The sequence below is a fragment of the Hemiscyllium ocellatum genome, chromosome 8, assembly GCF_020745735.1.
Source record: "Hemiscyllium ocellatum isolate sHemOce1 chromosome 8, sHemOce1.pat.X.cur, whole genome shotgun sequence".
Lineage (NCBI taxonomy): Eukaryota > Metazoa > Chordata > Chondrichthyes > Orectolobiformes > Hemiscylliidae > Hemiscyllium > Hemiscyllium ocellatum.
This window is the reverse complement of record NC_083408.1, coordinates 116,953,467-116,968,175: the sequence shown is the minus strand read 5'-3', so window position 1 is coordinate 116,968,175 and position 14,709 is coordinate 116,953,467. Positions and strand designations below refer to the sequence as shown.

The 14,709-nt window shown below is 46.3% G+C and overlaps 2 protein-coding genes across 4 annotated transcripts in view; both read left to right on the top strand.

Annotated features, from left to right (window-relative positions):
• LOC132818232 (uncharacterized) overlaps window positions 1-10,278 on the top strand; it is a 28,368-nt gene extending 18,090 nt beyond the window's left edge. Inside the window, exons 14-21 of the mRNA XM_060829011.1 lie at window positions 30-164; window positions 1,339-1,482; window positions 3,521-3,697; window positions 4,157-4,291; window positions 5,466-5,609; window positions 6,159-6,355; window positions 7,816-10,154; window positions 10,244-10,278. Coding sequence (XP_060684994.1) covers window positions 30-164; window positions 1,339-1,482; window positions 3,521-3,697; window positions 4,157-4,291; window positions 5,466-5,609; window positions 6,159-6,355; window positions 7,816-10,154; window positions 10,244-10,278 — 3,306 coding nt within the window. The remainder of the gene's footprint in view (window positions 1-29; window positions 165-1,338; window positions 1,483-3,520; window positions 3,698-4,156; window positions 4,292-5,465; window positions 5,610-6,158; window positions 6,356-7,815; window positions 10,155-10,243) is intronic.
• A 975-nt stretch (window positions 10,279-11,253) lies between these two features.
• Window positions 11,254-14,709, top strand: part of LOC132818445 (nesprin-2-like) — a 311,316-nt gene continuing 307,860 nt past the window's right edge. For all 3 annotated transcript variants that reach the window (XM_060829512.1, XM_060829513.1, XM_060829511.1), the window contains exon 1: window positions 11,254-14,593. In XM_060829512.1, the coding sequence (XP_060685495.1) occupies window positions 11,276-14,593 (3,318 nt within the window). In that variant the 5' untranslated portion in view covers window positions 11,254-11,275. The remainder of the gene's footprint in view (window positions 14,594-14,709) is intronic.

Below are 14,709 nucleotides of genomic sequence, written 5' to 3'. Positions count from 1 at the left end.
GAGACTGATTAATATTGTGTTCCTCACAGGAAACAATCAGGAGCTTTGATTCTGGAATCATTGAACATTTTCTTGAAGCAACAGATAAAATCAAAATGATTTTAACCCCTCAGAAGAAGCGGATTATTGAGGAAATGCGGGCAGAACTCTGCCGAAACTGGGAGGTGAGACAATTGCGGCCGGTGTGCCGATGTTGGACCCTATGTGGACCGAATAGCACGGCTTAGCAATTCAGGTTCAGGCCTTTACCACCAATCACCTCAAACATAGAGCCAAATGATTATTCACTGGACAGAAATAACTTGCATTGTTATGGCACCTTGGATAACCTCAGCATGTCCAAAACATGTGACAGCCAATGAAGTATTTTTTGAAGTTCAAATGTAGGAAATGTGATGCTAATTTGTCCACAGTAGGATTCCACAAAGGGCAATGTGATAATGAGCAGATGTTCTGTTTTCACTTGGTAAAGGGTGAATATTGCCTCTTCTTCAGAAGAGAGCCCTGAAAGTTTTTAAGTTTAACGTTTATCGTGAGACAGCTTACACCTTCAGCAGTACAGCACTCCTTCAGTACTGCAACAGGAATATCAGCCTCCAATCCCTGGTCAGGTTTGTGGGGAGGGGGTTGAACCTGCAACCATCCAATCTGGAATCAAGATAGTGACCTATTGAGCCACAGCTAAAGCCTCAAGGGAGGGCCTGGTAATCTACACTCACATACAAAGGATGTGATGGCATGGATGCAGCTTGGAGGCAAAATATTTACAAAACTTTAATGGAAGATCAAGAGAGGGAGAATAAAAATGAGGATCTTGTTTACAGGCCATCCTTGGGGCACTGTGCACTGTTCCTTATTGCATGTTATACAAACATACAGACGCATTGGAGACTTTGCAAACCAAGATTTTAAAAAATGAAACCCATCCTAATATAATTATGAGGAGAGCCTCAGCAGGCCGGGGCTCTTCTCTCTAGAAAAGAGAATGCTGAGGAGGATTTAAAAATTGTGTGAAGGTTCAATGAGGTGGATGCAAAGGAAGTGGGAGGGGAGGGGAGACAAAACTGGGGTCCAGAAGGCAATCCCAGTAAATTCAGCTGGGAATTCATGAGACATGTCTTTATCCTGAGAATTGGGAGAATGTGGAGCTAGTTATCACTGGGAATGGTTACAATGAACAGCAAAGATGTGTTTAAGGAGGAGCTGTCTAAGTCCCAGTGGGAGAAAGGGAGAGAAAGCTATGTTGATGCAGTTCACTGAAGAAGGTGTGAGGAGGTGTGTGGATTGGCCTGTTTCTGGTAAGAGTGATATTGAGGCAGGTTTTGGTTTGTTTTTCAGAAGGTGCAGTCATTGGTGGATGCGCATCTTCATCGGATGAAGTTTGAGGTGGAGCAGAATAAATTCAATGCGGCTCTTCAGGAGAGTGAGATCCATCAGGGAATGGACAGCTCCCACAGGCAGTCCCTTCTCGCAGGGGACCAGGTAATTCCATCCCCACCTCGGGACTGAGTCGCTCTGTGTTTGGTGGAGTCGTGGAAATGTTCCTGCACTAATGAATCCCAGCCAAACAGTTGAGGGATAGAGATGGTAATCCTACCCTGGCAGAAGGCAACATTCAAATCCAACAAAAATCTGGAATTAAAACCGGGTATAATGATGGTCATTTCCCCACCAGAGGCAGGGGCCAGGAACCCAGGTCCTGGACAGGCAATCCACATGCTTGATCATCAGTAATCCAGAGGCCTGGCCTCGCAGTGACACTCTCTCTGTCTTCAGTCTGAGTGTCTCCAGAATTCATGAGGGAGTGCGTCCCTCAGGCTGCACATTCCAGTTTGATGATGGAAGCAAATAGCTTTTAAATCTGATTCATGAGGAGGTTTAGTCGATCATACTGAAAGAGGTGTCATTCCACTCAGCTACTTCTCTTTCCCCTTAGAAGTACATGCATGCTGCTGTGCAGAGGGACCTGGGTGTCCTTGTACATGAATCAGAGAAGGTTGGTTTGCAGGTACAACAAGTAATTAGAAAAGAAATATAGAATTTTGTCCTTCATTACTAAAGCAGGGAGGTTATTTTGCAGCTGTACAGGGCCCTGGTGAGGCCACACCCGGAGTACTGTGTGCAGGTTTGGTCTCCTTACTTGAGAAAGGATGAACTGGCGCTGGGAGGGGGTGTAGATGAGGGTCACTAGGTTGGTTCTGGAAGTTGAGGGGGTTGTCTTATGAAGAGAGGCTGCATAGACTGGGATTATATTCAGTGGAATTCAGAAGAATGAGGGGGAATGTTGTAGAAACATAGAAGATTATGAAGGGAATAGATGAGATAGAAGTAGAGAGGATGTTTCCACTGGAGAGTGAAACTAGGACAAGAGGACATAGCCTCCAAGTTCGTGGGAGCAGATTTAGGATTGAGTTGAGAAGGAACTTCATCACCCAGAGGGTTGTGATTCTGTGGAATTCCCTGCCCAGCGAAATAGTTGCTCCTACTTCAGTGAACATTTTTAAAGCTAAGGAACATATTTTTTGAACAATACAGAAGTTATGAGACATGGTAAGAGCATGGATAACTGGACCTGAGTCCACGAAAAGACCAGCCATGATCTTACTGAGGTGACAGAGCAGGCACAAAGGACCAGGCGGCCTACTCCTGCTCCGAGTTCTCATGTTCGAATTGCAATTCCTCTTTACTTACAAATTAAACTCCTATTTGAAAGCTCATATTTAACCTGCTCCCACCACCTGTATGTTCCAATTCATAAGAACTCATGGTTTTTATTCCATCTCACCCCTAGTTCTTTGGCCAGTCACTTTAAATCCGTGAGGTAAAAACAATGACTGCAGACGCTGGAAACCAGATTCTGGATTAGTGGTGCTGGAAGAATACAGCAGTTCAGGCAGCATCCAAGGAGCAGCGAAATTGACGTTTCGGGCAAAATCCCTTCATCAGGAATACAGGGCTTTTGCCTGAAACATCGATTTCACTGCTCCTTGGATGCTGCCTGAACTGCTGTGCTCTTCCAGCACCACTAATCCAGAATCCACTTTAAATCTGTGCCTTCTGGTTACATCAGAATAATGAGCAAGAGTAGACCCTTCATGGCTGATATTCAATCCCAATGCCATCTTCCTGCTTTCTCTCTGTATCCTTGATGCCTTAAACATCGAAAAAAAACCAACAACCTCTTTCTTGAACGTGTTCAAGAGTTACCCACCGTTTGCCACTGGAAAGTGTTTCTCCATATTTACTTAACCACGGCCGCTGATGATTCAGATCACTTTGATGAACTTCCTCTTGACCTTTGTTTTAAGACACGAACATCCCTCTGAAATTGTAGTTCCATGAAGAGTGTGTGTGTGTGTGTGTGTGTATCTGTGTGAGTGTGTGTCTGTGTGTGTATGTGTGTGTGTGTGAGTGTGTGTCTGTGTGTGTATGTGTGTGTGTGTGAGTGTGTGTGTCTGTGTGTGTGTGTGTGTGTGTTAATGGGAGAAGCAGTGCCTAACCCTCCATCTCTCTGGCCTAGGTGGGCAGTGACGTGCTGTGTGCCGAGCCAGCCCAGGTGGGTGAGCACACGGTGTCAGAAGCTGATGTCAAACGGGACTTTGAAGAATCGAAGAGAAAGATAGAAGCGTGCATTGAAGGGGCCATGCAGTTCCTCGAGGACAGAGGGTCCCCAGAGAAACTCATTGTGAAGCACCAGGTAGCCACTCACCTGCAGGTCTCCATTGGCCATGGGCTGGGTCACAGGTTGGGCATCTTCTGTTCGGACTCCGTACAACCACAGAGGAGAAATATTGGTGCTGGAACTTCTGGAACTAAGGGGTTTAAACTGGGATCAGAGGATTCATTTATTGTATTTCCTCACATATAGAAGATTAAGAGTCAGTCTGATTGAATAATTTCAGTCCAAAAGATATTACTATAGACTCTACAATTGAAGGAGTTGACTGGGCTGACCAAGGGAAGGCATTGCCTTGGGTGAGAGGGAGTCTGGAGCAAGGATACTGACCCGTCAATATGGAGATGGGGTGTTTAGGGGTGACATCAGGAAGCATTTCTTCACAGGAAGGGCAGTGAAAATCTCGAACTTTTTCCCTTGAAAAGCTATGGCAATGTAATGGCAGTAAACAGAGACTGATTAATATTGTGTTCCTCACAGGAAACAATCAGGAGCTTTGATTCTGGAATCATTGAACATTTTCTTGAAGCAACAGATAAAATCAAAATGATTTTAACCCCTCAGAAGAAGCGGATTATTGAGGAAATGCGGGCAGAACTCTGCCGAAACTGGGAGGTGAGACAATTGCGGCCGGTGTGCCGATGTTGGACCCTATGTGGACCGAATAGCACGGCTTAGCAATTCAGGTTCAGGCCTTTACCACCAATCACCTCAAACATAGAGCCAAATGATTATTCACTGGACAGAAATAATTTGCAATGTTATGGCACTTTGGATAACCTCAGCATGTCCAAAACATGTGACAGCCAATGAAGTATTTTTTGAAGTTCAAATGTAGGAAATGTGATGCTAATTTGTCCACAGTAGGATTCCACAAAGGGCAATGTGATAATGAGCAGATGTTCTGTTTTCACTTGGTAAAGGGTGAATATTGCCTCTTCTTCAGAAGAGAGCCCTGAAAGTTTTTAAGTTTAACGTTTATCGTGAGACAGCTTACACCTTCAGCAGTACAGCACTCCTTCAGTACTGCAACAGGAATATCAGCCTCCAATCCCTGGTCAGGTTTGTGGGGAGGGGGTTGAACCTGCAACCATCCAATCTGGAATCAAGATAGTGACCTATTGAGCCACAGCTAAAGCCTCAAGGGAGGGCCTGGTAATCTACACTCACATACAAAGGATGTGATGGCATGGATGCAGCTTGGAGGCAAAATATTTACAAAACTTTAATGGAAGATCAAGAGAGGGAGAATAAAAATGAGGATCTTGTTTACAGGCCATCCTTGGGGCACTGTGCACTGTTCCTTATTGCATGTTATACAAACATACAGACGCATTGGAGACTTTGCAAACCAAGATTTTAAAAAATGAAACCCATCCTAATATAATTATGAGGAGAGCCTCAGCAGGCCGGGGCTCTTCTCTCTAGAAAAGAGAATGCTGAGGAGGATTTAAAAATTGTGTGAAGGTTCAATGAGGTGGATGCAAAGGAAGTGGGAGGGGAGGGGAGACAAAACTGGGGTCCAGAAGGCAATCCCAGTAAATTCAGCTGGGAATTCATGAGACATGTCTTTATCCTGAGAATTGGGAGAATGTGGAGCTAGTTATCACTGGGAATGGTTACAATGAACAGCAAAGATGTGTTTAAGGAGGAGCTGTCTAAGTCCCAGTGGGAGAAAGGGAGAGAAAGCTATGTTGATGCAGTTCACTGAAGAAGGTGTGAGGAGGTGTGTGGATTGGCCTGTTTCTGGTAAGAGTGATATTGAGGCAGGTTTTGGTTTGTTTTTCAGAAGGTGCAGTCATTGGTGGATGCACATCTTCATCGGATGAAGTTTGAGGTGGAGCAGAATAAATTCAATGCATCTCTTCAGGAGAGTGAGATCCATCAGGGAATGGACAGCTCCCACGGGCAGTCCCTTCTCGCAGGGCACCAGGTAATTCCATCCCCACCTCAGGACTGAGTCGCTCTTTGATAGCAATCTGTTTGGTGGAGTTGTGGAAATGCTACTGGGCTAATGCATCTCAGGCAAATAATTTAGAGATGGGAATAGTAATCCTACCATGGTCAAAGGCAGCATTGAAATTCAATAAACGTCTGGAATTAAAATTGGGTATAATGATGACCATGTGGTCATAATGACGACAAATCCAGTATAATGACAGCCACTGTGGATTGTCCTAAAAACTCATCTGGTTCACTCATGTCCTGGAGGGAAAAGACATCTGTAGGCCTTACCAAGTCTGGCCTACAGATGACTTGAGATCATGATAATGTGGCTTGACTCTTAATAGTCATCTGAAGTGTTCCTAGTTAGACATTCAGTTCAAGGGCAATTGGAGATGGACAATAAATGTTGGCCGAAGTGATGGCCATATTCTGTAAATAAATAAAAATACCTGCATCTCTTCCTGGTCTGATGCTGAGCTCTTGAGAGAGTTGAAATGTAGCTCTTTATCCCAAAGATTCTTCTGTTTTTTCCTAGATGTTCTTTTCCAAAGGCAGCAGTTTGACCCGAGCCCAACAACACCTTGCAGCGATGAGAGAGCTCTGTGATGGCAATGTTGATGCTGAAATAAAGGCCACCCTGCAGTCCTGTGAGGATCGTAAGACTGACCTGGAGCAACGGCTCATCAAGTGTTTTTCCTGGTTCCAGGACCCAGTCAGCTCACCACAGACAGGGTCAGCACTGATGCTAAAATCACCTCCACTGAGGGTTCTTCATGAATCATGACCATTCATGGGGATTTGATAGAAATGGAATATTTTAACTAAGTATTTTATTGTTGTGAGAGCAAGAGTCACATGTAGACACGTAAGGGCGCTGGGTGTCTTCCAATAATCCAACAGCATCGTGGTCACTTTTGTTGAGACTTCACTTTTTCTTACAATCATTTAAAAGTGAATTTCAAATTCCCCCAGGTTTTGAGTCCTGCTGTTTTGCTAACCTAGTGATTAAATTGATGAAACATGCAGAAGCAGATTAATGTCTTTGTTTAAAGAAAGGCTGGCCATAGGCTCGGGGTCTATTCCAGAAAAATCCAGCGATAAGCATATGCTTTGTTTGCCTCAAACACCATTGGGTGAGGGAAGAGAGAAGGAAGGGAACGAATGGAAGCAGTGCAGAGAGTTTGTATCAGGCAAGGATGATGTTGGCCTTAAATCCTAGCCCACAGTCTTAGCTGCAGAATGAGCTCCATTTCTCAACAACATGGAGAAATCTGAACTGGTCCCATTCCCCACACTGCTGTAGGGTGTTCTAGTTCTTTGGCAGGATAACTCACAATTGGATCGGCGTGGGGAGGAAGGGGTTAATTGGTTGCATTAATATTCATCAGCCTCTAATGGGAGGAAGGGGTTTTTCCCAGGAGCTACTGACTGATGTTACATTGGAAGTAGCTATGCAGCATCTCTCCTCCAAGAGCAGGATTAACCATTTCCACCTCCATAACATTGACCCTCAATGCTCCTGCCTCAGCTCAACCCACAGCTGAAACCCTCACCCATGTCTCAGTTCCCTCCTGATGCAGCTATTCCAGTGTTCCACTGGATGCTCTTCCACTTTCTACTCTCTGTAAACCTGAGCTCACCTGGAACAAGTTCTCTTCATAATATTAATCATGTGCTTGCTGACCTTCTGTGGCTCTGAGACCTCTGCTTTAAAATGTTCTTCCTTATTCTTACATTCTTTCATGGCTTTTCCCCCCTCCCCCTATCTCTGTAATTGCGACCACCCTCTGAGATCTCTCTGCTCCTATAATTCCAGCTTCCTGTTTGTTCTTGATTCCTATCGCTGCAGCATTGCTGGCTGTACCTCCAGCTGCCTGGACTCCAATCTCAGTGTCCCCTCTCTCATCTCCCTATCTCTACCTCAATGTCCTTGTTTAAAACACCACATAAAAGTCCAGCTCACTGGCAAAGCTTTTGGTCACCTCACCTATTATCTCTTGCTGTGGCTTGATGCAAAATGTGTTTTTATAATCACCCAGCAACGTGGTTTGGAAAGTTCTTTGGTGTAAAAGGTGTTAACACCAAAGAACCTTCCAAACCACGTTTCCTCTCTGTATCTTCTCCTACTGGGGTTTTGCAAGGATTTGCAGATGCATGTTCTCAGACTGACAAGTGCATTGTAAATTTAACAGGGAATTGAAGAGTGAGTGTCAAAGTGAAGTGGATCTGACTGAGGCTGCAACAAGGAAGGCACCATCTGGATGGACAAAAAGACGAACAGAACAGGCTGATGATCCAGGGGGTGAGAATTCAGCTCAACCTGTGACCAAAGTAGGCCAGGCCTCCACACAACTTGGAGCGGCAGAACCCAACAGAAACATTCTGGTTGATATTGAAGCAAGTGAAATTCCTGGACCATGGACGGAGTGGATTAGAATTGATGACCTGGGCAGAGAAAGCCAAACTCAATCTGTCCAAGAGACTCAGAGTAGGAAACTCCAGGGTGACTGGTTACAAAGAGGGGACTGTCAGCAATCAGTGACACACTGTCTGACGGATGGGGAGCCTCCTGCTACTGTGAAGGGAGAACGTTCTGGTCAGCGTTACTCCATGTCTCAGAGAGGGGACACTGAGGCTCCTAGCTTGAACTTTACTCAATTGCAAATGCAGTCTTCGAGTGGTGAGGATCAGGTCCCTGCCCAGGCAATGGGCAGTCATACTGACTTAGTGGCAATTTCTTCCAGAAGTCAAGGTCTTGCCGAAGATTCTGGCCAACTGGCCAAATATCTCCTGATGGGAAAATGTGAGATGGAAATGTTCCCAAACGTGGACATCACTCACTTGGGGGAAGATCCACTGAGTGGGCAAGGCCAAGGGGAGGCCACACACAGAGATGGGTCAGCATTTCCCAGTAAGCAGCATCAGGGTCGCCTCCAAACAGGTGACAGCTTGGCTCAGTCACAGAAAGAGAAGACAGGGCCGAAAGCCTTGGACACAGCTCGAACAGAGAAACATGCTCAAGCGACACTCATGGCTCTCAGTAAGGAACAGCAGGCTGCACATCGAGGAACAAAGGCAATTGCTGAGTTCAGCAAAGGGTTTCTCACTGAACAGCTCAGTTTGACAGGAAGAGATCAGGGTGAAGACATCCCTGCATGTGTGGAAGTGTCTCTGAGTGAAGAGGAACAACTTGACAAACCAACAGCACAGGCCACTGTGGAATGGCCAGTAGCAGTTCAGGACCAATCAGATGTGAGTGACACTCAAGAGAGTTTATTTGGTAGAAAACAGGGTGAAAGCCTCACATTGTGTGACAAAGACTCGCTGATTGGAGCAGATCAGACAGATCCCTGCGCAATGAAAAGTTCAGTAAACCTCAATGGAGCGATTCAGAGGGGGCAAGAGCAGACAGGAGAGTATCATATTGAAGGAAACCAAACTCTAATGAGAGAGTTACCTACTCATGACAACCCAGAATTTGTGTTTGACCAAGAGCAGACAATCACTGCAGCAACAGAAAGTACTGTTCAACTTCCAAAAGAGTATTCCAGTGGAATAGACCAGGCTTATGGCCTACTTGAGGATGGCAGTCAGAAATCACCAACAGTGTCTGTGAGTGAAAGGGAGCTGACCGGAAATCAATCAAGACAAGATCCCACCCAATTATCAACATCATCTCCAGTTAGAACAGACAGATGTGACCATCCAACAATGGCAGGTTCTGGTCAGGTGTCAGAACTGGCCCTCAGTGGAGACATTAAGGTTTGTGACCTCCCAGGAGAGGATTCTGGGCAGTTACCCCCAGACTCTGTCAGTGAAGAAGGAACCGATGCTGACCTGACAGCAGAGGATTTTGCTCAGTCTGGAAAAGAGTGTGTGATGGAGAAAGAGCTGAATATCCTTGAATCAGAGAAGATTTCTCATTCAGGGACAGAGCTTCATTCTGGGAAAGTGCAGATACTGGGGCTACCTGGAGTGGGCTCTCCAAAATGTCAGAGGGAGAGAGAACATGTCGATAGGACAACCACAGGATCTTCTGCTCCTTTGATGACAATGAGTCTGAGTGGACAATTCCAGGCTGATGCTACAGTCATGGAGGATCCAGCAGCAGTGTCAGGCAAGGATCTGAGTGAGAGAGATAAGGCTGATGGCCTAGTGAGTGATGTCTCTCCTGGGGCAGTGACAGAGCCACTGCCTGGGAAGAAACAAATTGAGAATGCAATAACTCAGGATGTTGTACGTTTAGTGAGAGCATCTGAGGGCCAACATGAGGAGATCCGAGAAAGTATGACCAGTGGAAATTGGGGTGATGATCTTACTCTGTCAGTAGAGGAGATTCTGATTAGAGCAGATCAGACTGACCCCTGCAGAATGAAAGATTCGGTGAACTGGGAAGGATCGATACAGGGGGAGCATGAACTGACCGGAGGCTGTTGGGGAAAGGTATCTGCTCCTCCCAAAATAGGAGCAATGGCTGTTCAAGATGAGGCATATGGCTTCCCGAGCGATGATACTGACCGATTACCCATCAGTGAACAAACCCAGACCTACACAGCTGAAGCAAAGAACATTGTGCAGTCCCTGAGTGAACAAGACCACAGTTATGGCCTACTCACGCAGGCTTTTCCTCAGTTAGTCGAAGTGTCTCAGAGTGAAGGAAACCAAACCTTAATGGGAGAATCACCTACTCATGATAACCCAGACTTTGTGTTTGACCAAGAGCATACAATCACTGCAGCAACAGAAAGTACAGTTCAACTTCCTAAAGAGTATTCCAGTGGAGTGAACCAGGCTTATGGCCTACCTGTGGAGGGCACTCAGAAATCACCAACAGTGTCTGTGAGTGAAAGGGAGCTGACTGAAAATCAATCAAGACAAGGGCCCACCCAATTATCAACATCATCTCCAGTTAGAACAGACAGATGTGACCATCCAACAATGGCAGGTTCTGGTCAGTTGTCAGAACTAGCCCTCAGTGGAGACATTAAGATTTGTGACCTCCCAGGAGAGGATTCTGAGCAGTTACCCCCAGACTCTGTCAGTGAAGAAGGAACCGATGCTGACCTGACAGCAGAGGATTCTGCTCAGTCTGGAAGAGAGTGTGTGATGGAGAAAGAACTGAATGTTCTTGAATCAGAGAAGACTTCTCAATCAGGGACAGAGCTTCATTCTGGGAAAGTGCAGGCATTGGGTCCACTTGGAGCGGTCTCTACAGAACATCTGAGGGAAGGAGAACATGGCGATAGGACAACCACAAGATCTTCTGTTCCTTTGATGACAATGAGTCTGAGTGGACAACTTCAGGGTGATGCTACCGTCATGGAGGATTCAGCAGCAGTGTCAGGCGAGGATCTGAGTGAGAGAGATAAGGCTGATGGCCTAGTGAGTGATGTCTCTCATGGAGCAGTGAAAGAGTCACTGACTGAGGAGAAGCAAATTGAGGGCCAACATGCAGAGATCCAAGATAACATGACTGTTAGGAAATGGGGTGAAGGTCTCACTCTGCCGGTAGAGGAGATTCTGATTGAAGCAGATCAGACTGATCCCCACAAAATGAAAGATTCAGTGAACTGGGAAGGAGCGATACAGGGGGAACAGGAACTGACAGGAGGCTGTTGGGGAAAGGTATCTACTCCTCCCAAGTTAAGAGCAATGGCTGATAAAGATGAGGCGTATGGTCTCCCGAAAGATTATACGAACCAATTACCCATCAGTGAACAAACCCAGACTTACACAGCTGAAGCAAAGAACATTGTGCAGTCCCTGAGTAAACAAGACCACAGTTATGGCCTACTCACGCAGACTTTTCCTCAGTTAGTCGGAGTGCCTCAGAGTGAAGGAAACCAAACCATAATGGGAGAATTACCTACTCATGATAACCCAGGCTTTGTGTTTGACCAAGAGCAGACAATCACTGCAGCGACAGAAAGTACAGTTCAACTTCCTAAAGAGTGTTCCAGTGGAGTGAACCAGGCTTATGGCCTACCTGTGGAGGGCACTCAGAAATCACCAACAGTGTCTGTGAGTGAAAGGGAGCTGACTGAAAATCAATCAAGACAAGATCCCATCCAATTATCAACATCATCTCCAGTTAGAACAGACAGATGTGACCATCCAACAATGGCAGGTTCTGGTCAGTTGTCAGAACTGACCCTCAGAGGATACATTAAGATTTGTGACCTCCCAGGAGAGGATTCTGGGCAGTTACCCCCAGACTCTGTCAGTGAAGAAGGAACCGATGCTGACCTGACAGCAGAGGATTTTGCTCAGTCTGGAAAAGAGTGTGTGATGGAGAAAGAGCTGAATGTCCTTGAATCAGAGATTTCTCATTCAGAGACAGAGCTTCATTCTGGGAAAGTGCAGGCTTTGGGTTCACTTGGAGTGGATGCTACAGAACGTCTGAGGGAAGGAGAACATGGCGAGAGGTTAACCACAAGGTCATCTGCCCCTTTGATGACAACGAGTCTGAGTGGACAACTTCAGGGTGACAGTACAGTCATGGAGGATTCAACAGCAGGGTCAGGAGAGGATCGGAGTGAGAAACCTCAGGCTGATGGCCTAGTGAGTGATGCCTCTCCTGAAGCAGTGACAGAGCCACTGTCTGAGGAGAAACAAACTCAGGGACAACGTGAGAACATCCAAGAGAGTATGACTAGTGGAAAATGGGGTGAAGATCTTACTCTGTCTGTAGAGAAGATTCTGATTAGAGCAGATCAGACCAATCCCCGCAAAATGAAAGATTCAGTGAACTGGGAAGGAGTAATACAGGGAGGACAGAAACTGACAGGAGGCCGTTGGGGAAAGGTATCTCCTCCTCCCAAAATAGGAGCAATGGCTGTTCAAGATGAGGCATATGGCTTCCCGAGCGATGATACTGACCGATTACCCATCAGTGAACAAACTCAGAACTACAAAGTTGTAGCAAAGAACATTGTGCAGTCCCTAACTGAACAAGACCACAGTTATGGCCTACTCACACAGGCCTTTCCTCAGTTAGTCGAAGTGTCTCAGAGTGAAGGAAGCCAAACCTTAATGGGAGAATTACCTACTCATGATAACCCAGACTTTGTGTTTGACCAAGAGCAGACAATCACTGCAGCGACAGAAAGTACAGTTCAACTTCCAAAAGAGTATTCCAGTGGAGTGAACCAGGCTTATGGCCTACCTGTGGAGGGCACTCAGAAATCACCAACAGTGTCTGTGAGTGAAAGGGAGCTGACTGAAAATCAATCAAGACAAGAGCCCACCCAATTATCAACATCATCTCCAGTTAGAACAGACAGATGTGACCATCCAACAATGGCAGGTTCTGGTCAGTTGTCAGAACTGGCCCTCAGTGGAGACATTAAGGTTTGTGACCTCCCAGGAGAGGATTCTGGGCAGTTACCCCCAGACTCTGTCAGTGAAGAAGGAACCGATGCTGATCTGACAGCAGAGGAATCTGCTCAGTCTGGAAGAGAGTGTGTGATGGAGAAAGAGCTGAATGTCCTTGAATCAGAGATTTCTCATTCAGAGACAGAGCTTCATTCTGGGAAAGTGCAGACATTGGGTCCACTTGGAGTGGACTCTACAGAATGTGTGTGGGAGGGAGAACATGGCGATAGGACAAACACAGGATCTTCTGCTACTTTGATGACAATGAGTCTGAGTGGACAACTTCAGGGTGATGCTACAGTCATGGAGGATTCAGCAGCAGTGTCAGGCAAGGATCTGAGTGAGAGAGATAAGGCTGATGGCCTAGTGAGTGATGTCTCTCCTGGGGCAGTGACAGAGCCACTGACATGGGAGAAACAAACTGAGAATGCAGTAGCTCAGGATACTGTGTGTTTGGTGAGAGCATCTGAGGGCCAACGTGCAGAGATCCGAGAGAACATGACTGGTAGAAAATGGGGTGAAGATATCACTCTGCAGGTAGAGGAGATTCTGATTACAGCAGATCCCCGCAAAATGAAAGATTCAGTAAACTGGGATGGAGCGATACAGGGGGAACAGGAACTGACAGGAGGCCGTTGGGGAAAGGTATCTACTCCTCCCAAAATAGGAGCAAAGGCTGATCAAGATGAGGCATATGGCCTCCCGAGCGATGATACTGTCCGATTACCCATCAGTGAACACAGCGAAGACTTCACCCCACCTGCTGAAATGTCTGTAACTGGAGCAACGCAGACCATGACCCAAAACAATGTGGATTCATTGGACTGGGAAAGAGTGAAACTATGGGCACATGAACAGACTGGTGACCCAGGGAATCCTGAGCATGCTCTTCCTGAACTAGAAGGTTGGACTGAGAGACGGCAGGCTGTTGCTCTGCCACGGGAGAATTCTGAACCAGCACAACAATCTTGTTTTGTTCAGTATACGCAGCACGCTGTGAGTGAACAGGAGCAGACAGGCAGAGCAGGCTCATGCGGACACCAACCTGCTGAGCTCAATCTCCCAGGTGTACAGCCCCTGGGTGCTGAATGCCAGGGTAGTGTCCAGGCAATCATTCCGTCAGGAGAAACGATTTTCCCTGAAGTGGATGTTACCCTTGAACCTGGATTGTCAGGGCATTTTGAGGGAGAGCCTTTGAGGCAGGTGGAGCAAGTAAAGGAGGCTTCTGCTGAGTCAGCACCAGTTTTTCAAATCAGAGCCGATCAGACTGCCGCCTCAGAAGGAGATGCATTCCCTCCCAGAATTCACATCCCTCAGAGTTCCAAAGAAATGGAAAATTCTGCCCAATCGGTGAGCTGCTCTTCAAATGCAGAGAGAGAGCTGTCAGCTGGTTCTGCGGCAAGACTTGTCAGAACACAGAATGAAGACCACGAACCTCGAGATGAAGGTGAATTGACGGGAAAGGAGTCTGCGATGACTCTGACTTGGCCGCGTGCTGATTTTTCCCAATCTCAAATGGAATATTTAGAACGCAGTAACTTGACTGATGACCCAACGAGGAAGGATTCAGGGAAACCAGTGCACAGCACTGAACAGGTATCCTTACTCTACTCTTAACCAATCAAATACTTGCTAAAGTTAAAGAGAAATGAAGCTTCTGTTTAAACTCGTCTTCTTCTGTAAATAATGTAGATATGTTTTTAAATACTTTC